At 48.5% G+C, this 21,519-nt stretch overlaps 1 protein-coding gene across 1 annotated transcript in view; it reads left to right on the top strand.

Moving 5' to 3' along the window:
* The first annotated feature begins 1,222 nt into the window (after positions 1-1,222).
* Positions 1,223-21,519, top strand: part of VSTM2B (V-set and transmembrane domain containing 2B) — a 34,132-nt gene continuing 13,835 nt past the window's right edge. Inside the window, exons 1-5 of the mRNA XM_044987121.1 lie at positions 1,223-1,447; positions 2,064-2,773; positions 3,583-3,767; positions 5,412-5,441; positions 10,487-10,883. Coding sequence (XP_044843056.1) covers positions 2,701-2,773; positions 3,583-3,767; positions 5,412-5,441; positions 10,487-10,883 — 685 coding nt within the window. The 5' untranslated portion in view covers positions 1,223-1,447; positions 2,064-2,700. The remainder of the gene's footprint in view (positions 1,448-2,063; positions 2,774-3,582; positions 3,768-5,411; positions 5,442-10,486; positions 10,884-21,519) is intronic.

The following is a 21,519-nucleotide window of genomic DNA, read 5'->3' on the forward strand; positions in this document are numbered from 1 at the left end:
GTATAATATTAACATGGAGATGTTCCCATTAATTCCGTAATCATAACTGGCTCCTCAAGTAAAAAACTCCAGGCCCCGGCTGTGTGTTAGCCAAAGATATGTTTATGACCGAGTTGAGAGAGCACTCTGAGGCTATTTGCCAGGTAGTCTCCAACATTTTATGAAAATGGAAGTTTATTGATTAGTACCAATGCAGAAAATCTTCTGAGGCTGCAAATGCACAATAAAAATATTTAAGGTAAATTTTATTAACTCAGTAGATGGACAGCCATCTTTTCAGTTAATAAATTGTTTAATCCTTTATTTTTTAAGCTTAATGTCTCTAAGAAATAACCTTTCCTGTGACTGCTTTGCCAACACCTTCTATTTCACTTTTCAGTTTGTAGCAAATTTTCAGTGCCAATTGAAAAGCTCCCTGGAAGTGCGTTTTCTAATGAAGACGGCGTGATAGCACTTGTATGGATGACCATATAACGTTGACCAGCACTGGAAAATGCTGCAGATTGAGGTAAGTGGTGTGTGTTGTAATTTATGTAGCAAAATAATTATACTGTCCACAGTACTACAGAGAGGAGGAGGAGGGGACAACTATATTCTCTGCCTGGGGCGAGGTAGAGGGTGGAATTCCTTGTCTTCCATCACCTCCCCCCAAACACATCCCCGCTCCTCCTTCCTCAGGGACTCGCATGAACCAGAACACGAGTAATTCCAGCGAGACTCTGGCCCGGCACTTTATGCTGAGTATCAGGCGTTGTGTAGAGCCAGGGACTCGGATCCCTTCGTTCCCCTCCGGCAGGCAGGTGAAATCCCGCGCTGGCTGGCACGGGGCTCGGTAGCCTTGCACGCTGTGACATGCCGGGAAAGAGCAGCTCGTTCCCTGGGAGCTGCCCGGCCAGCCCCGGAGTGAACGAAGCGCCCGCAGAGATCAGGGAGCCCGGGTCAGTCCCTGGCACCGCCCGCGTTATTTCCCTTCCCAGGGGGGGTTTCTCTGCCCCTGGCCGGGCAGGCGAGGCTCGCTCGGGCGAGTCTGTTGGGCTCTTGGCCGCTGTCCAAGCGCCCACCCGGCCGCAGCTGGGGGCGAGGGGCGGCTCTGCGCCGCCGGGGACCCGAGTGTGCCGGGCCAGCCGCCGGAGGGGGCGGACGGCGGGAGGGGCGCGGGGCCGGGCTGTCTCCCTAGATGAGGGCAGGAAACACCCCCTCCCGCCCGGGGGCCCAACCGGAAATCTGGCTTGCTCCGAATCAACTAGTCCGTGTGTCCCCAGCCCCCGGCTCCGAGCGCGGCACCTGGGCAGGGCAGCGGCCGGGACCCTCGGGCACCGCTCGCTCGGTCTGTGCGCCCCGGGTCACCGCCGGGCACTTGGGCTGCGTGTTCGCCCCGCCGAGCTTTGCCCAGCATGGGGCAGCAGCCGCGCCGGGCTGGCAGCGGGCGAGGCGGCGGGAGCCCCAGGTAAGGCGGGGGAGACGGGGGTGGCGGAGGCTGCGGGCGGCTGCCCGGCGGCACCGCCCGGGGGTGGGCGGAGAGAGAGACCGACCAGGCGCCGGGCCGGGGCGTTATTTCTGCCCACTACGCTGCCCAGGGGAGTGGGCGTTCAGCGGCGGCCGGGCCGGGCCGGGAGCTTGCCCGGCCTGGCGAACCGCCGCCCAGATGTTGTTCACTTGAAGTCCAGCTGTTCCGGGGGCCCAGCGGGCGGCGCCCGGGATTCACAGGCGATCGGCTCGGCTCGGCTGGGCTCCCAGTGCCGATCGGGGACGCGCCGCTGTGGGGGTAGAGGGGGGAACGGGCTGAATCCTGGAGCAGAGGGAACATCCCCCAGCCCGAGCCCGGCACCCGCGCTAGCAAACGTGTAACGAGACCCGAAGGCGCGGGGGGGGGGGAGGGCGGGCGGGCAGGGATCCTGGTTTTGTCCTGCCTTGGTTGGGGGATTGTCAACACGAACTGCGGGCGCTTTTTGCTGCGCTGCTTGGCGGCAGGGACGGGAGCACAACCCAAGCGGTCTGACTCCCTTTGTGTGTTCGGGGCTGCATTACGCGGGGACGTCAGATCCTGAAATTCCCTCTCATAGGTCGAACCGCGTGTCGGTGTGAGAGTGGCGGGGGGGAAGCCTGTGGTTTCGTGCCCGGGCCGGGCTGCAGAGCGCAGCAGCAGCAAGCGGCGGGTTTGGACCTGCCATCCCCACCGCCGCAAGAGACACCCCGGGCCACAAACAGGAAAGGCTCGATTGCTCCCCAGATTGAGAGTGAAGCCGCCGCCGCCGCCGCCTCGGACCGTCCTTGAAAATCGAGCCCAGACTGGCCATTGTGATGGGTCTTGGAGGGGAGCTCGGGATCCGGCCCCTGCTTCTGGACGGCAAAACATCCTATTCAACACAAGGAAGTTGAATCCCGTTTAGTGTCGGGGAGAATCCGGTGGGGGGGAAATACCGGGGACAAGATTTATAATTTCATCCTCAGGAGCTACACGTCCTCCCGACAGCACATGCGATCAGCCGGCTGTGGATTTTATACTCCCTTCCAAATGTGTTTATTTTTGTAAAGTTAGCTGGGTGGCTGTTGGCTTTTTGGTTTTTGGGAAGAGTCTTGCCCCTGGACTAGTGTCGGAGACGCGGCTTCTCTTTGCAATGGGATTGCAGATTTCTTAGCTGTGTTGTGGTCACGCTAGATTCCCGACTTGCCCTCCACCCTGAAGTTTCCATATATGAAATGGAAAATCGAGGGCTGTTCGGCGCCCTTGGTTACCTGATGTTCAATGCACCCCTGCTGTTCATCGTAAACGGTAAGTAGGAAACTTTGCTTCTTCCTCTAGCAAATCGCCACCCCACATGCAGCTCGCTAGAAAGGAAGCCAGCAGAACCGTGCGGGGAGAAATCTAAGGGGGCTGGGAAGGGCTAGTGGCCAGGGGAACCGTGTGTTTGACTCGGCAAAACCTCATTCTCCTTCGGATAACAATCAGTGTTCTGGTATCAGCTCCGATGTTCCTGTCACCCGGTCGCTATTGCGCGCAATAGACGTAACTGGTTTGCACCTTTGCGGTGCGAGAACTTTACTGTTTGTGTAGTGTGTGTTGGGGGGTGGGGGGGTTATACAGAGGAGGAGAACAGGGTGACGCTATGGCTATCGCAGGTGGTCGCTGGGGGGTTAGTTCTCTGACGCCCGGAGGCACAGGGCACGCACCAGGATCTGCGGGACTGCAGCCTGCCTGCGCTCGGCTGCGGGCTGGCTGGCGGAGAACGATTTGAAACCTGCAGGTGTTGGCTGGCGATTTGTGTGACAGAAACATGCGTCTCCTCATATTCGGAGAGGAGCTTTTCTGTCCAGCACTCCCCAGACTCGTCTCCGTTGCCACTGGCGCGGGTGCACCAGTCGGTGCCCAGGCAGCGGGGTGAAGGAGAACCGAGCTCGCCTGTGTTCTCACTGAGCCAGGCTGCCGAGCTCGGGCTTTAGCCGCTGAGACGCGAGACGCTCATTTACCCGACAGCGCTTAGCCCTCGAGTTAAAGCAGATCAGATTACGACGAACCGGACTGATTTTGTCTCTTAATCTCTCCTGTTAACCAGCCCTTGTAATTCTATCTTCTCCTCCCAGCTACATTTACTGAAGTTCCCAAAGATGTGACTGTTAGGGAGGGAGATGATATTGAGATGCCTTGTGCTTTTCGGGCCAGCGGATCCACCTCTTACTCCTTGGAAATCCAGTGGTGGTACCTTAAAGAACCAGCCAGAGAACTTGCTCATGAATTAGCCATCAGTGCCCCTGGCAGCAGAAGCAAGGTAACAAAATGCCACGGAAACGTACCTGTTCATTTAGTGCAACATGCGCAGAGAGTGGTTAAATAACGCGAACAGACACTGCCGGGGAAAGGCGCTTCCCCTGTTACATACCGTGAAGTAGGTGGGAATCCCCGGGTGTCCTAAACTCGCCCGTGGAATGGGGGAGAGACTAGAATTTGGTGATCATGCGCCCCAGAAAATCTGACAGCACGTTGGGGATTGTAAGCATGTTCTTAGAGAATGGTAAATATCGGTCTCACTGCAAACCCCATCGCAGAGAGCAGCTTTAACCCGGTTTATTGTATTACATTACAAAGCGGGGATAAACAGGAGGCAACTGTGCTAGTCTGAACCGAGCTGGAAATCACCACGAACAAACGTGGGAGAGGTTGATTAAACAAGATGAGCTCCTCTATGTAGATGATTAATAAGAGCAGATGGAGGAGAGCGGGATATGCTCCTGGCTGGAGATCCTGCAGGACAATTCTGCAGTGGGATGATTTATTTACATACTCAAATGAAGTGATTAACATGCCTTAAGGGAAGCAGGTTAAATCTTGTGTCTTCTTTCTCAATCCGCTGAAGGCCTCTTGGCTCCAATATTGGCCCCAGTCTTAATGTCTAGGCTGCATTTCCCTGACACCCAGTTTATTCTGCAGCCTAGATCTTGGCGCAACACGCTTTGCTGCCCACTATATAAACAAGGTTAAACATCAGAGGAGAAGTTTTGAGCAGGAGTTCCACGATGTGTCTTTCTAAAGTATATACAGCTTCTGACCTTTTCCTACCACAGAGCCATTAAGCCTGATGATACTCCCTGAGGAGCCTCTAATGTTTACACCAGGTCCTAGCTATATGGCAGGCTTGTTTTCCTGCAAGGCTCAAATATAGATGCAAAGCATATAGACTTCGAACTAATGTGATGCCTGTCTAGCTGGGGAAAATGTACGTCTGTTGTCAGAGAGGGAAATAAATCGCTTGGATTTAAATGTCTTCTTTAACCTTATATACAACTGTGAGCTGCTTTTACAATAAATGGTGACAGGGGATGCCCAGAAAATGACTCTCTCCTTGGGAAGCACATCAGAGAGATCAGAGGCATCATTTCTTTTTACAATAAAGTTGATTGTAACAAGGAAATAAATCAGATTAAAAAACTGACGAGCTGCATCTGATCTTGTGCTGTTTAGGGATCTCATCCCTGCACTAAAGCAACTCAGGATCTGGCTTTCCCAAGTCATTTCCATGCGCAGCTCTGCACTGCCATAGAAAACAACCACCCCTACCTACAATGGCTATTTCAAATTTAATTGGGCTTTTTACAATTACCGTCGCTCTGTTTATGCAACGACCAAACATTCTTCTGCAGATATATATCCCTTAGCAAGGCAAAACTTTCACTACAGGCATCTAATAAGCCCAGTTACATTTTACCAAAGCAATCCTGTTCCTTAAGCACTAATTGATTAAATCAAATCCAAATTCTCCCAATAGTCACGCACAATCAGTTTGAAACAAGTTATGAAAGTTGCGCTGAAGATCTGTCTGTCCTACCATCTGTTTAGCTGGGGACGTGGGTGCTTATAATAATGTTAATATGCTTTAGGAGTCTAGTCTAACATGTTTCCTTCTCTGCTTTTTTAGGTAACAAATAAGGATGCAACTAAAATCAGCGTAAGTGCAGATCAAACTGAGTGGTGCACAGTTTCTATATGTACATGCTGGTTTTGTAACACCCCAAAACATGATTTCAGGCAGTTTAACCCTCTAGAGCAAGGGAAATGGTGGAGCACAGTGGGCATGTACATCTTTTCCTCTCCTTGGTGTGCCATATCGCCATCAAAATGTTGCCATCTGTTGCTATTTTAACTGTCAAGTTTTATTACTTGCAAATCCAGGCAAGAGGTATTTGTTTTTTCTCCCCTTCTTTGATCTCACCTGGAAAGTACTGGAGGTCAGGTCAAGTGATAATTCTGCTTTTCATTTGGCTGCTTCCGCTACTGAAAACCCACCACTCCCCCCAGCAATGTCAAATTTCTTTATAGCACATTATATCCAATTTCTGTTGATTTCAGGCCCGATCCAGTCACTGATTTCACTGGGAGCATGAGCAGGCCCGTTTATTTGTTTGGCTTTAATCCCATCACTGTCACTCTTCTGTTTCCATCAGTGGGAGTAAGAAAAGGGTGCTAGGGAAGGTAGGGAGAATCTTGCAGAGATTAAACACTGCAGTTGGGAGTAAAGATAGATGAGATCTTTTAATTCACTCTGGCTAATAGTCCCACTGAAATTAAAGGCAATCAGTAAAGTCAGCAGAATTTGACCCTTCATCCTGTGTTTATAATGGGGATATCTGAGGGTAGAAGGCACTAGGTAATAGCTAGAGGGATGGTGTGTGCAGTCTGGCCATTACATATGAAGGTATTTGGGTATTTTGTGTTGGATTGGGGATAGGGAGAGATGTATTAGTTAAGGCGTGTATTTTTAGAAGGGAGGGGAAAGGTTGGCTGGGTGGTTTGTAGGGGGTAAGAGAGAGGAAATGCATTATTTTTAGCAGGCTAGGTGTTGGAGTTGGGAGGGGCTGTGTTTCATTTTGGGGAAAGATTACTACTCGGATTTATTTTTAGAAAGGCAATTGGAAGATTAGTGGCTGACCGTTGGTTTTAGATGGGAGATGTGGAAAAATTGGAAAGAGTCCAGCGGAGGGCAACAAAAATGATTAGGGGGCTGGAGCACATGACTTATGAGGAGAGGCTGAGGGAACTGGGATTGTTTAGTCTGCAGAAGAGAAGAATGAGAGGGATTTGATAGCTGCTTTCAACTACCTGAAAGGGGGTTCCAAAGAGGATGGATCTAGACTGTTCTCAGTGGTACCTGATGAGAGAACAAGGAGTAATGGTCTCAAGTTGCAGTGGGGGAGGTTTAGGGTGGATATTAGGAAAAACTTTTTCACTAGGAGGGTGGTGAAGCACTGGAATGGGTTAGCTAGGGAGGTGGTGGAATCTCCTTCCTTAGAAGTTTTTAAGGTCAGGCTTGACAAAGCCCTGGCTGGGAAGATTTAGTTGGGTTTGGTCCTGCTTTGAGCAGGAGGTTGGACTAGATGACCTCCTGAGGTCCCTTCCAACCCTGATATTCTGCGATTCTATGCCTTTAGTATTGGAAGGGGATGAGGGCAGGATTAGTGGCTTTTTAAAAATAAATTTAGAAAAAAGATGGCATGTTTAATGTATTAACTTTGGGAAGAGGGAGGGACAGAATTAGTGGCTGGTTATTTGAGTGCTGTGGAGAGGTGCATTTAGTTTGGAAGGGAAGAACTGGAATTGGTGGCTGGGTTTTTGACTTAGATGGGGAGATGCAGTGCTTAAAGTATTTATTTATAGAATATAATGGAGTAGGAGCAATGGTTGTGTGTTTTTCTGTTTGATTTCCAGGGGGGTAGGAGGGAAAGAGATGCATTTACTTCTGGAGCTGAGGGTGGATGAGGCCATGGGTGCACTGTTGAGTACATTGGAAGTGGTGGATTCGGTAGCTTGGTGTTTGACTAGAGTATGCATCACTTACTGCATTTAATTTTGGAAGGGCTGGGATAGGTTCAGTGACTTGGTAATTTTGCGGGGGGTCATTTATTTTGAGGAGGAGCTGGATGGTTGGGTTATAGAACGAGAGAGATTTGATTATGGAGAGGAGCTGGGGTGGTCTCAGATAATTATACAACCCACAGCACTACAGAGAGGAGGTGGGGACAAATATAGTCTCTGCCTGGGACGAGGTAGAGGGTGGAATTCTTTGCTACATGTTTCATTATTGGGGGGGGGAGATCCTCCAATTTCTTAGAGATGGTGAAGCAGGTGGGAGGGGAGGTGTATTAATTTCTGAGAGGAGCAGGCTCGAGGCTGGGGCAGGAGGGAAAGGTCAGGTGCACTGGGGCAGGGGAAGGTGCATTGGGGCAGGCTTGGGGGCAGAGGGAGGTGCGTTGGGCAGACTCAGGGAGGTGCATTGGGGCAGGCCCAGGGAGGAAATCAGAGGGGAGGTGCACTGGGACGGGGGAGGTACATTGGGGCAGGCCTGGGGAGGTGCATTAGGATGGGGGGATGCGCACTGGGGCAGGCCTGGGGAGGTGCACTGGGACGGGTCTGGGGAGGAGATGCGGGGGAGGTACATTGGGGCAGGCTCGGGGAGGTGCACTGGGACAGGCCTGGGGAGGAGATCAGAGGGGAGGTGCACTGGGGCAGGCTTGTAGGAGATGCGGGGGAGGTGCATCGGGATGGGGGGACGCGCACTGGGGCTGCCTGAGGAGGTGCATGGGGGCAGGCCCGGGGAGGTGCACTGGGATGAGCCCGGGGAGGAGATCAGAGGGGAGATGCACTGAGACAGGGGACATGCACTGGGACAGGCTGGGGAGGAGATCAGAGGGGAGGTGCATTGGGAAGGGGGGCAGGTGCATTGGGATGGGGGTACCCGCACTGGGGCAGGGGGGAGGTGCATTGGGACGGGCCCCGGGAGATGTGGGGGAGGTGCGTTGGGACGGGGGTACCCGCACTGGGGCAGGGGGAGGTGCATTGGGATGGGGGTACCCGCACTGGGATGGGGAGGCGCACTGGGCCAGGGGGAGGTGCATTGGGATGGGGGTACCTGCACTGGCATGGGGAGGCGCACTGGGCCAGGGGGAGGTGCACTGGGATGGGGGTACCCGCACTGGGATGGGGAGGCGCATTGGGACAGGCCTGGGGAGGAGATGCGGGGGAGGTGCATTGGGACGGGGGTACCCGCACTGGGGCAGGGGGAGGTGCATTGGGACGGGCCCGGGAGGAGATGCGGGGGAGGTGCATTGGGACGGGGGTACCCACACTGGGCCAGGGGGAGGAGATGCAGGGGAGGTGCATTGGGACGGGGGTACCCGCACTGGGAGCGAGGGAGGTGCATTGGGACGGGGGTACCCGCACTGGGAGCGAGGGAGGTGCATTGGGACGGGCCCAGGAGGAGATGCGGGGGAGGTGCATTGGGACGGGGGTACCCGCGCTGGGCCAGGGGGAGGAGATGCAGGGGAGGTGCATTGGGACGGGGGTACCCGCGCTGGGCCAGGGGGAGGTGCACTGGGACGGGCCCGGGAGGAGAAGCGGGGAAGGTGCATTGGGACGGGGGTACCCGCACTGGGACGGGGAGGTGCACTGGGATAGGCCCGGGGAGAAGATGCAGGGAAGGTGCATTGGGACGGGGGTACCCGCGCTGGGACCGGGGGAGGTGCATTGGGACGGGGGTACCCGCGCTGGGCCAGGGGGAGGAGATGCAGGGGAGGTGCATTGGGACGGGGGTACCCGCGCTGGGCCAGGGGGAGGTGCACTGGGACGGGCCCGGGAGGAGAAGCAGGGGAGGTGCACTGGGACGGGCCCGGGAGGAGATGCGGGGGAGGTGCACTGGGACGGGGGTACCCGCGCTGGGCCAGGGGGAGGTGCATTGGGACGGGCCCGGGAGGAGAAGCGGGGGAGGTGCATTGGGACGGGCCCTGGAGGAGAAGCGGGGGAGGTGCATTGGGACGGGCCCTGGAGGAGAAGCGGGGGAGGTGCATTGGGACGGGGCTACCCGCACTGGGCCAGGGGGAGGTGCAAAGGGACGGGGGTACCCGCGCTGGGCCAGGGGGAGGTGCACTGGGACGGGCCCGGGAGGAGATGCGGGGGAGGTGCATTGGGACGGGCCGGGAGGAGAAGCGGGGGGAGGTGCACTGGGACGGGCCCGGGAGGAGAAGCGGGGGAGGTGCATTGGGACGGGCCCGGGAGGAGAAGCGGGGGGAGGTGCACTGGGACGGGCCCGGGAGGAGATGCGGGGGAGGTGCACTGGGACGGGCCCGGGAGGAGAAGCGGGGGAGGTGCATTGGGACGGGGGTACCCGCGCTGGGACGGGGAGGTGCACTGGGATAGGCCCGGGGAGAAGATGCAGGGAAGGTGCATTGGGACGGGGGTATCCGCGCTGGGCCAGGGGGAGGAGATGCGGGGGAGGTGCATTGGGACGGGGGTACCCGCACTGGGCCAGGGGGAGGTGCAAAGGGACGGGGGTACCCGCACTGGGCCAGGGGGAGGTGCACTGGGACGGGCCCGGGAGGAGAAGCGGGGGAGGTGCATTGGGACGGGGCTACCCGCACTGGGCCAGGGGGAGGTGCAAAGGGACGGGCCCGGGAGGAGAAGCGGGGGAGGTGCATTGGGACGGGCCCGGGAGGAGAAGCGGGGGAGGTGCATTGGGACGGGCCCGGGAGGAGAAGCGGGGGGAGGTGAACAGGGACGGGCACGCGAGTCCAAGCAGGGGAGGTGCACTGGGACGGGCCCGGGAGGAGAAGCGGGGGAGGTGCACTGGGACGGGCCCGGGAGGAGAAGCGGGGGAGGTGCACTGGGACGGGCCCGGGAGGAGAAGCGGGGGAGGTGCACTGGGACGGGCCCGGGAGGAGAAGCGGGGGAGGTGCACTGGGACGGGGCTACCCGCACTGGGCCAGGGGGAGGTGCACTGGGACGGGCCCGGGAGGAGAAGCGGGGGAGGTGCATTGGGACGGGCCCGGGAGGAGATGCGGGGGAGGTGCACTGGGACGGGCCCGGGAGGAGAAGCGGGGGAGGTGCACTGGGACGGGCCCGGGAGGAGAAGCGGGGGAGGTGCACTGGGACGGGGCGGGGGCGCTGACCGCCGGCGGGGCTGCGCGGGGCAGTGACCGGCCCGCGGGCTGTGGTCTCTTGCAGACGGTGCGGGTCCAGGGCAATGACATCTCGCACCGGCTGCGGCTGTCGGGCGTGCGGCGGCAGGACGAGGGCGTGTACGAGTGCCGGGTGTCGGACTACAGCGACGACGAGACCCAGGAGCACAAAGCCCAGGCGCTGCTGCGGGTCCTGTCGCGCTTCTCCCCGCCCGACATGCAGGCGGCCGAGGCGGTCTCGCACATCCAGAGCAGCGGCCCGCGCAGGTACAGCCCGGCCAGCAGGGCCACCGCCGAGCCCGGCCTGGAGAAGCGCCTGCTGCCGCCCCAGGGGGCCGGGGCCGGGGCCGCCGCCTCATCCGCCGCCTCCGCCACCGCGGCGTCCTCCTCGGCCTCGCCCCCGCCGGGCCAGGCCGCCATCCTCCGCCAGCAGCACGGATCAGGTGGGTGCCCCGCGGGCGCGGGCGCGGGGAGCGCGGCGGGAGCGCAGCGACACCCAGCGGGGCGCGGGGGGAAGCGCAAGGAGCCGAGCCGGCTCCGTGTTCTACAGGGAGAAATAAAGGGCCATAAAACTGGCCCTTCCATAAAGTGAGCCCCGGGGTGCTAGTAATATTGGGAGGCTCTTCGGGCTCTGCTCCCGCTTTTATTCAGCGTGGCACGCAGTCAAAATCCTCGAAGCAAAAGGGATTTGGGAGCCAAGTGGGGAGCCCTAGTCGAATGGGTTTCAAATGGGGGATTTTGAGGATCAGGGTTGGTTGGTTTGTGGAGTACATCAGCATCGGCAAATTATATCTGCTAGTAAAGGGGAAAACTCCATTACTGGCCCCCAGTATTGCAGATTCGTCTGGCCTAGTCATTGTAGCTACCAGAGAGAGTTTCCTGGCCTCTACTATGGGTGTTTGTTTTCAATTGCACCTGTAATAAACATATACCTTTTACTTCAATGGATGTTCCAGTTGTCTTTAAAGGCTTATCATGAATGTATCTTTCCATAGATAAAAGTAGACCTAAATTGTATTGAAAGTAATGGATTAAAATGAGGGTTGCAATTGTGTTTGAATTAAAGGACAGACAATTTTAAATCGTAATAAAACCTTTACATGTGGGAGTGGTGGAATGGACCAAGTGGCAACTTCAGAGTCTCTGTCAAGGCAACATTATAAATAGTTTTAAATTATTATCTTTATTAAAATATAGTAGTGCAGACCAGCTGGAGAAAGAAATGTAATTAAGGTAGTAAAAACTAAAGGTCCAATTCTGCAAATAGTTAAGTATCTGAGTAAATTTATTTATATATTTAAGTGCTGAAAGAATCAAGTTTTAAGACTCAGTCCTGCACTATTTTAAAGTCAATGAGAGTTTTGTGGCGAACTCCACTGGGAGTAAGATAGAAACCAGAGCTTTTTATGTAGGTATAAACTACACAGTGTTACGTTTTCAAAGTCATTTTCTACATCTGTGCTTTTTGTTTTGGTTTTGAGTAGTAACAACATTCATAAAGTAAAATGTTACAGTTTTTCTATAGAGGTCTTAAAGCTTCAATGCTACAAGTTGACCTGTGTGGGAGAGCCATTGATCCCACATAGATCTGTATGCAGAATTCGGACAGAAGAAAGCTAAACGTCAACTGCTTACAAAGAATTCTACATTTTAGCTTTTAAAATTCAAAGTGATTATATTACCATTTCTTTTAATAAAACTTGCAAATGCAAACATTAAGCAAACACTGGGAAGCCTTTCTAAGCTAAGTTAATTTATTTCAGCAGAGTAATTATTACTTATATTATGGCTCAATCCTGCTCCCATTGAGGTCAGTTGTAAAATTCCATTTACTTTAGTGGTAGCAGGATCTGGCCCTTTTTGTTCTGCATTGTGAAGACTGTCAAGATATTCAGCATTATTCTGCCTGTGTTTGATTCATGTGTTAGCCACTACCTTTTACTTAATGTAGAGCAAGTAATCATGCCTGTATATATGGAACCTGGCATATGGATAGTTGAGTATGCTCAGAAAAAGAATTGAGGTCATCTCACAGGAGAGTGCTCTTGGAGTGAGACTCATCTTTAAATGGAAATATACACCTTTATTTATTCCCATTTACAATCTTGCATCAAACATTTACAGGCTTTGGATCAGATAATTGAAACCAACCAGGTCAGTTATTACTATCCAGGAACTGTATGTAGCTCACAGATGAACTGTCTTCTGTGATTTTTACCTGCCTCTGTTCTTCGTACAGTCAAATGTCATGCTGTGAAATCTTTTTGTTTTGTTTTGTACCATATGAAAGAGTACTGTGTACTGTTTTGTTGACTAGTCACTTGGGCTAGTGAGGATGGCATGTCATGTGTCTAATAGTGACTTTTCAAGACAAATGAAAAAGTTCTGTCTTAAACCTTTCTGTGTGCACTATTGGTTGTAGACACTCCCATGGCTGACAGTGACACCAGGGAATTAAACTAGAACAACAGAATGCCTGTGAGCCAGTCTTTAGCAGCCAGAATTGGCTTTGCATGTTATTTTCACGTCTTCCCCTTTCCCCTGCTGATCTAAGTTTAACAGATATGTGGAGGATTAAAAAGTCTTGTGATGCCAGTGTTTCATTGCTGACACATGGAAGGGTCTTGCTATATAAAAGAGATCTCATTTAGGATATGTACTGTTATGCAACCTGCCCATCTAAGTCAACACTTGCATAGTGCATATGCCCTGATAAAACAGTCTGATCAAATTGTAATTGGCACAGTGCCACCTTAACAGATGTGCATGAGTATGTGCAGCCAAGAGAGCATGTTAGCTGTGTCTGTTAGGGCAAGATCTTCTGCCTAGATTATCCAAATTGCTGTCTAGCCTGATTTTTACATGCCTGTTGTTAGGGGATGTGTCACTGTTACATCATTCCTAGACTGGACTCATTTCCAAAAATAAAACACAACTGTTGCAGCCAGATATGGAGATACTGGGCTCATTTAAATCAAGTGAAAGATGGTGGAATGCAGAAAAGCATCTTGTAGTCTTGTCAGGGGGAGTCTCCATCTGGACACCCCTACAAAATAGGCTAAACCAAGATTTGCTGTTGTGACATCCTCTTTGCACAGGCTAGTGCCAATGAACACTGCCACGCAATGGCATACAAGCTGGTTACCTTTCAGGAAGAAAGTTGAGGTGGTTCTGTTGAGCTTGGGTAGTTGTTAGTTGTCATGGGGCTTATTTAATAAAGTGTGTAGGAGCCATTGCTTGTGTCTACCTGCAGAGAATACATTGTGTTTTATATTCTGTGCTTGTGGCTTGTGAAGATAAAAGTGCTTTTCTTCCACTTGACTCAAGAGTCACCAAATGACAAAATTTTACTTTGGTCTGTTACAGTTTCCAAAGTTTTGCACAGGTTGGATCAGCCTAGAATTATTCTGATGATAAAATGTCTGTGTGGGAAGGAGATCCATGATATCGCTCAAGGGATTAGTAACATGAAGACTTGGACCTCCAAGTTGCTCTTTCTAATGCATTCCAGATTGATAGTGACTGAACGTTATTGCCATTTGATGGCTATTTGGTGGCCTTTGTGAAACAAACTGGTGGTTGCTCTCCAGATTGTAGTGAACTGGTGTCCGCCTCCTAAAAATCACAGTTGCAGCTGATGCCATCTTTGCTGTAGGGAGAGACAGATTTGGATGGAGCGGTCCCTCCTGCTCAGACCTAAGGCACAGGGGCAAGGTACTTTGGGGGAAGGTGGCATTACCAGTACTAGTGTTTTGCCTGTTTTTGTGGAAAAATAGAAAAGTTTGCACTCCAGGGCCCTTACTTGGACATGTGCTGCACAAACACTAACATCTCTTAAAATGTATTTAAAGAAACAGTCAGCATCACACTGCAAGGTTTCTAATTAATATTTTCATGGCTGGTGTTTAGCAGATATTTTGACTGAGGTAATTAGGCTTTTTTCATAAATAATGGCTTCTCTTTTTTTGTCTTGCTCTCAAAAAAGAAGCCTTATTTTGAGTTGACCCACTCATGGCAGTTTCTTGTTTAGCTCTTCACTGAATAGGGCTGACAGTCCAAGTCAAAACTCTACGATCAGAGGTGAATGAGCTCACAAAACACTAAATCCTGTGCTGGCTTACAGAGGCTCAGGAGAGTCAATAGCTGTGGAAATACAGGGTATCTTTGGCACCAGTGGGAAAAGCGTCTGACAACTCACATTGCTGGGCTCTAACTCCCCATGGATGCTGCAGATTTGTCCTAGGGTGTGTGGGAGCTTTCCACAAGGGAAACTAGAAGAGGAAAGTGAGGATGCCTCCCACAGAGAAGGTCTATTCCATATGCAGAAGCACAGATGCTCCGTGTACCACTGGTGTTTGGTGTAGGAGCTGAGCAGCAGTAACTGGAGATCTATTTGCCTGCATTCCTGCCTGAGCTAAATTCCAAAATGAAGAGCTAAAACCAAAGTTAGCGAGAGGGGATGTACAGTTTTACACTATGCACGTGCCACCTCATTACTACACAGCTCTAGGTCTGAAGCTGGTGAGTGATGCAATAGGCAAAGCATCCAGAAAGGGTGTGCATATCTTTTTGTTTGGGAAGCCTTCTCATTGTGTCCATACTATCTTCTGCTCCAAGTACACACTTGCCTTTCTGGCTCTTCAGTCTGTTCAGCTCTCGATGTGCTCTGGGATATCTTGTTAGCATAGTAGTAATCCCAATTTATTGGAAAATGCAGGATCAGGACCCTTAATGGGTAAAACAGCAAGTGAGGACATGGCATAACATGGTAGAAACATCAACAGGCAGTAGAGGAAGTTTACAGACCATCAAGAAAGGTGTGAACTGAATAAAAGGAAACTGCACAGGGAAGGAAGGGAGCAAATCCCACTAAATATGAACTCAATAAGACATCTGTTAAAAGTGGTAATATAGGTCACTGCCTTGCAAACCCTATTGCCTGAGTGGATCCATGGGCTTTAATGCAACTACTCATCTAAGTAAGGGTTCCCATTACTGGGCCCGTATTAATAACCTGTAAAGCAATAATTAATTATCAGTATGTGCTGCTTAAATAAAATGTTATTGACCTAACATACTGAATGGATTTTGATGGAAAGTAGTCCATTTACCATAAATAATACAGTACCTGTTGTAGAAAATATTTTAAAACAAGAAAAACATGCGTGTTCTCTGTTGGTTCTGTGGAAATATTGTCCTTTATTAAAGGAAATGCAAAGTGTGACAGTTGAATGGCAGAAGTTAATCTTTCCACTGTAGCATTAACTATCTGTCTTGCATATCTATTCCATTTAGCAAAATTACACACATCTTCTTATGTTGTTCTGGGTTTTGTAAAACACATTGATGGCACTATATAAATAATGTATGTCCAGTTATTTGCACTTTAAAAATATGCACACCATTATTACTAGAATGTTTGTAATGCCATAAGCCCAAAAATATTTTGTCATTATAAAAGACCTAATCCTACTCCTAATATATTATGTGGGGTTTTGCCATTGAATAAAAGCAGAAATGGTCCCAAGCACAGGTATATAGTTACCATCATTTTTTAAGAAGAGCTGCTGTTTGTTTCAATGGGCTGTTCAGTGTAAAAGTTGATGACATGATATGAGCTACTGTATGCTGGATAAGTTGGGATGCCGCCTGTTCCCAGTGCAAAACTAGTTTTCCCAATAGTTTCAGTGTAGTGGTACTGTATAGGGCTCCCTGTGTACTGTACTCCAACAGTTGTAATTATAGGGTAAATTGCTGCCCTCAGATGTGCCTGTGGGGCTCTTGTTGACTTCAGGGGGAGTCCCACTCACGCATTCAAGGACAAAAATGTGGTCTTTTTTATCTTCTAATTGATTTTAAAGTGGATTAAATGTGGCTGTTCTAGCCATTTTCTAAAGGGTACGTAGTTCCATTTGACAGACCCAGATCTAAATGGGAAATCCATAATGTGGGGCCTGTAGCAGGGGTGCTGGAACAATGTTTAGAATGGGGGTGCTGATGATGGAAACCATGTATTTGGCATTACTACTTCAAGCAAGAGGGGTGCGGCAGCACCCCGACCTTCCCTAGTTCCAGCATCGCTGGCATGTAGTTAAAAATAGCATGTAGTGCAAACTTCTGATCAGCTTTGTAAATATAGAAGAGAACAAATCCAATGTTGTTGTAAAACTGTTGCATAATATGTCATATATTAGCTGGTCAAATAGAAGATTATCTGTAATATTTAAACTAGTATATAAAACAACAGAGCTGTGATCTAATGAGATTTAGAGAGATTATTGCTTGCCTGCCATAAAGGTGGATTATCTAAAGTATTTAAATCAATGTGGAAATTGTTACTTAGGCTGTAAGTAAGGCAAGCAATACTACTAAGATTATCTTTGATACTAGTCATGTTGTAATACTGGGGGTTATCTGCGTGGGCCCCAAAATGCAAAGAAGACCAAAATTCAGCTCAATTTAAAAAATAAAAGTTAAATTAGAACTGTAAAATAAAATCAGGCTGAGCAAGTATAACAACATACAGAGTATGAATGTTTTAAGAAGTGCATCTGTGTTTGACTTTATTGTACTGAAATAGCATTTAGTGTATCAGGGCCCCCTTATTCTAGGGATTTGCCCAAGCTGTGGCCTAGCTAGACATTGAACCCATGACTCCTGAATTTCAGTCCACTGCCTTAACAAGACAAACCTTACTCTCTGACTAAGTGACAGGCACATATAATCTACATATTTATCTCCCGAAATACAAGTTGGCTGCATTGTCTGCACAACAGTCTTGTAAAGAATGTCCAAAAGGGGCTGCCCGTAAGCTATGTAAAATGTTATGGGATGGGTGAGTCCTTAATTTTGCATGTTTCAGTGTTACTAGGGAGTAATCACCAAAAAATGTGTCCCATAATTTATGGATTGCCCCAAATATGTGCCTATGTAGTGGCTTTGGGGCAGATTTTAGACGAACCTGTGCTTTGAATGTAGATTACAAATAGGAGCTTCAGAATTCCCTTTTATTTGCTTGATCTCTAGTCACAGAATTCTGAAGCAGAAGCCTTGAAATAAAATAAACAAAGATAAGAACGTGGAACAAGAAGCTATTCTTCATTATGCTTGAAATGCTCGGAAGTACACTGCAAAACTCAAGCCTGAATGCAGAGATGGATTGTTCATCGTAGGGAAGCAAATGAGTGCAAAAAAAAAAAGCCTTTTCTGGCCGATGCGAAAGAAATCCCTGTTTGTGCCTCATCTGTTGGAGCATATGTTCTGAGATAATATGGCCAATGAAAGAGCCTAATTCTGTAGTCCTTGTGCATGCACAACTCTCGGTTCCATTGGAGGGAGGCCTTGAGCTGGGATGGGCCTTGAGCTGGGATGGGCCATGGAGCCACACAGTTTGGATCAGAGAATCCACTGAGATGAGGAAGACGACGTGAGAGGATATTGGGCCTGCTGTGGGGACTGGGAAGCAGAAGGCCTGTTGTCAGAGCAGGGAAGCTAGGGTGCTATAAGCACTTAGATTTGTTGTGGAAGCCCTTTGTTCAGATTGCATTTGGGTTCAGTTTGAGACTGGAATTGGGGACAAAAACTACAGTTTGGGTCTAAAGCGCTGCTGAATTTAGTCAGACTCAGGCTGGTCTGATGCATGTCAGTCAAAAGCGTTTTCAGTGGAGCTAATTTATCTGTATGCATCAGTTTTTCATACAGTAACTTGGAAAGGCGAAACCTTGTAACTTCTTATATGGCTCTGTTTCCCCGCTCTCCCAGCTCTCCAGCGTCTGCACCTGGTGCTTTCAGTGAGATCACACACCACATTCCGAGAGGCTGGCTATTGCCATTGCACAATGTCAATGAAATCTTGGTCCTATCACCTTTTTCATATACATTAAGTACAATACCAAGACACACTGGGGATAAATGAAATCAGAATAAGCTCCTAAATGTCACTGAGTAATAAAAGTGCAAAAGGAATTTCTCATTAAATACACATCACTCATGTTTTAAAAGCTAGGCATATTAAGGATACTCTTGGTTTCCAGTAGGGACAAGTGAGGTCAAGTGCTGTTTTTGTAATGTGATATTGATTAGTTCATAGACTGGACAAAAGTAAGAACTCTGTTGCAATGTCTTCAGCACAAACGAGTTAGGTCAGGATAATTATTGTGAAAAATCTGATTTATTTGATTAGCTCTCACATGTAATGCAAAAGTATACTAGCCTATGCTAGACTAGAACAAAGAAATCTAGACATGACTGATTTATTTTAAAATATGTGTAAATTGTAATAAAGAAAAAGTATTGGAAAATAATGGAAAGTGGGCTGCAGTTTCTTTTTAAATGTTTGGAGTGCCTTATCGATTGTGGACTACAAGTTGTATACATTTTCAAAGAGCTTTCTTAAATTGTATTTGCATCAACAATACTTGCCCATGTATCCCTTTATGAGTGAAAAATGGTCATTTGCGGGTGGAAAACGATGTGCCTAAATGTCTGTCTGTACCCAAGCATATAAATTGCATGGTTTCTGTGCATGCAAACACGTATGCTTTGCAAATTTTGAAGGTACGTTTCCAGTGGTGGTTTTGCAAAATCAGTCTCTAATGTGTAGTACTTGTTCACATTCTGGCAAGAGAAGCTGGTAATAGATAGTCGAGGACTCCAGTATATTGATATAGAGTTAATGATGTATTTTTTTGTGGGGGGGAATTGTATTGTAATATTTAATATTGTATTCCCCTAATCTTTAAAGTAGTAGTACACTTAAACTACTTTATAACACCAGCACTGGGAGCCAAGAATGTAATAAGCAAACCTAGTTATAAAGAGGATTATTACAGTGGGGTTTGTAGTTGAAAAGCGAAAGTATGACAGCATCTGCTAGAAAATGAGTCTGATAATAGTCCTATAAAGACAGTAGTTTGTCTTTACTTGCCAGAGTCTGACAGGACTGTGTTAGTAATAAGATGGCTTCATTATAGGTTTTAATTTAGCTCTGCTAAAGCAGTGAGTACTGTGACAGGTTCACAATTGCTATTTACTATGTGTTGTTAAAATTAGATAATGGCAAAGCAATTCCATGTGTCAATAATAAAATGGGGGTGTCAGCAAAATAGTATTATTTGTCACAACAGCAGTTAACAACCAAGTATTTTGTATTGCTAGGCTATCATCAGTTGGGAGGCAATTGTGTTAGCAGGAAAGTAGAGCAGTTAGTTGCTGTTCTGCCAGTGTTCTGTGGAGAAGCTGGTGTGTTTGCAATACAGAGCTTATTGTGACACAGTCGGAGAAAAGAAATTTAGTTATGATGTCAAGTGGTTACAATAACTTGCTGAGGCCTGCTCCTGTATTTGCATAGATTAGTGGTACGAAGCAGAGTCTTCTTTTTATGTGCTAATGACAGGTGTTAACCTCAAAACTAATCTAAACAGGATTAACAATTAATTTGATGCTATTTTATGTCTATCATGTTAGTCAATTGTAAAACATACTCTAGCTTAGTTTAACTAAAACACATTTTACTAGCCTTGTAGATATAAAAAATCATTGTGCTTCCAAGTGTTACTAATCTGAATCCTTATTACTTTTTTCCATTTTACATAAAAAGATGGCATTCACTGTTATCCCTCTGTCCACACTTTTTCCCTAGCAAGTGTATTGTTGGCTGTTTCTATAAAGATTATATTTCATAGCTCTCAATAGAAAGTGTTACAGCTACTTTCTTTTAATCCAGAAGAGGATGGTGGCCGTCCTTTTTGTCAGAGTGAGTGCCCTACATAGATTCACCAGTGGAAAGTGTGTGTGCATGTGCACATGTGCACACACAAACTTTTATTAATGTTTGTATATATAGACAGAGAAAGAATGATCTCTTCTTCATAGAGATTGAGGTTTGCAGCTCTTAAAATATTTACTTTTCTCACATAGACTGAGGCCTGAGATTTCAAGACTGCTCCTGAACCTCACTCTAGTACTTATTCTTTGACCTACGGAAGGGAGAGAGTTATTGTCTGGAAAATTCCAAAGTAAAAGTACATTGACTTCAGTAATTCAGAAAGTTCCAGATTTAAATTTCCAGATGGAGGATAGGTTTATCAATGGCAATTAGCCAGGGTGGGCAGGGATGGTGTTCCCAACCTCTGTTTGCCAGATGCTGGGAATGGGAGACAGAGAATGGATCACTTGATGATTACCTGTTCTGTTCCTTCCCTCTGAGCACCTGGCGTTGGCCACTGTTGGAAGACAGGATACTGGGCTAGATGGATCTTTGGTCTGACCCAGTATAGCCGTTCTTATGTTCTAAATGCTAATTAACAATATATAGGGACGTCTCCTGTGAAGTCAAAGCTACTTCACTGACAAGCGTTGGACCCTTGAATGGTAAAACTTTGTTTGCTACCTAAGGCCCCACTCCTGTGAACACTGAATACAGGGCATAGTGTTTACTGCTAGCTTACTACAGTGAAGATACATTGCCATCTTTTGCAATTTTATTGTGAGCCTTGCAGTAATGGTGTTTCTCTTGAAGTCCAGCTCCTGGAGTCATCAAAATACATAAATATCCCAGCTTTCACTTTAAAAAATAGTTTCTAGCTGTCATGGTTGCAGAGGAAAGTTTGAAAATGTGGCCCAAGTGCACTCTAAAAACCAGAAGGCAGGTAAAAAAAACCCCAAATTTACTGTTTATACAAAATCTCGTTTTTAAGTCAATCTCTTAATTTGGGTTCTGGCTCATTATTTTTGGATGTTTGGAGTTGGCACATGGCAACGTGATTATTCACAGAAGGAAGCACTAAGCCTAATAGTAAAGTGTTTGCAGACTGGGTCCTAATTTATTAACATTTTAACAGCTACTAATGTGGTAATTTATTCTCTTATTATATCTTTTAAAGTTTATTAGTTGAAGATCAATCTTTCACCAATCTCACTAGTCTTTCCTTTTAAAAAGAATAGCCTATTTTATCCCACATTATCAAAGCTCCAGGGAAAAACTTAATGACACTTATTGTTGTTATGTTAGCATCCTAGCCATACTGCTATAGGAAATTCTATAACTGGCGCACATCCACAGCAATATATTCTTATCTG

The sequence above is a fragment of the Mauremys mutica genome, chromosome 14, assembly GCF_020497125.1.
Source record: "Mauremys mutica isolate MM-2020 ecotype Southern chromosome 14, ASM2049712v1, whole genome shotgun sequence".
In the NCBI taxonomy this organism is placed as follows: domain Eukaryota; kingdom Metazoa; phylum Chordata; order Testudines; family Geoemydidae; genus Mauremys; species Mauremys mutica.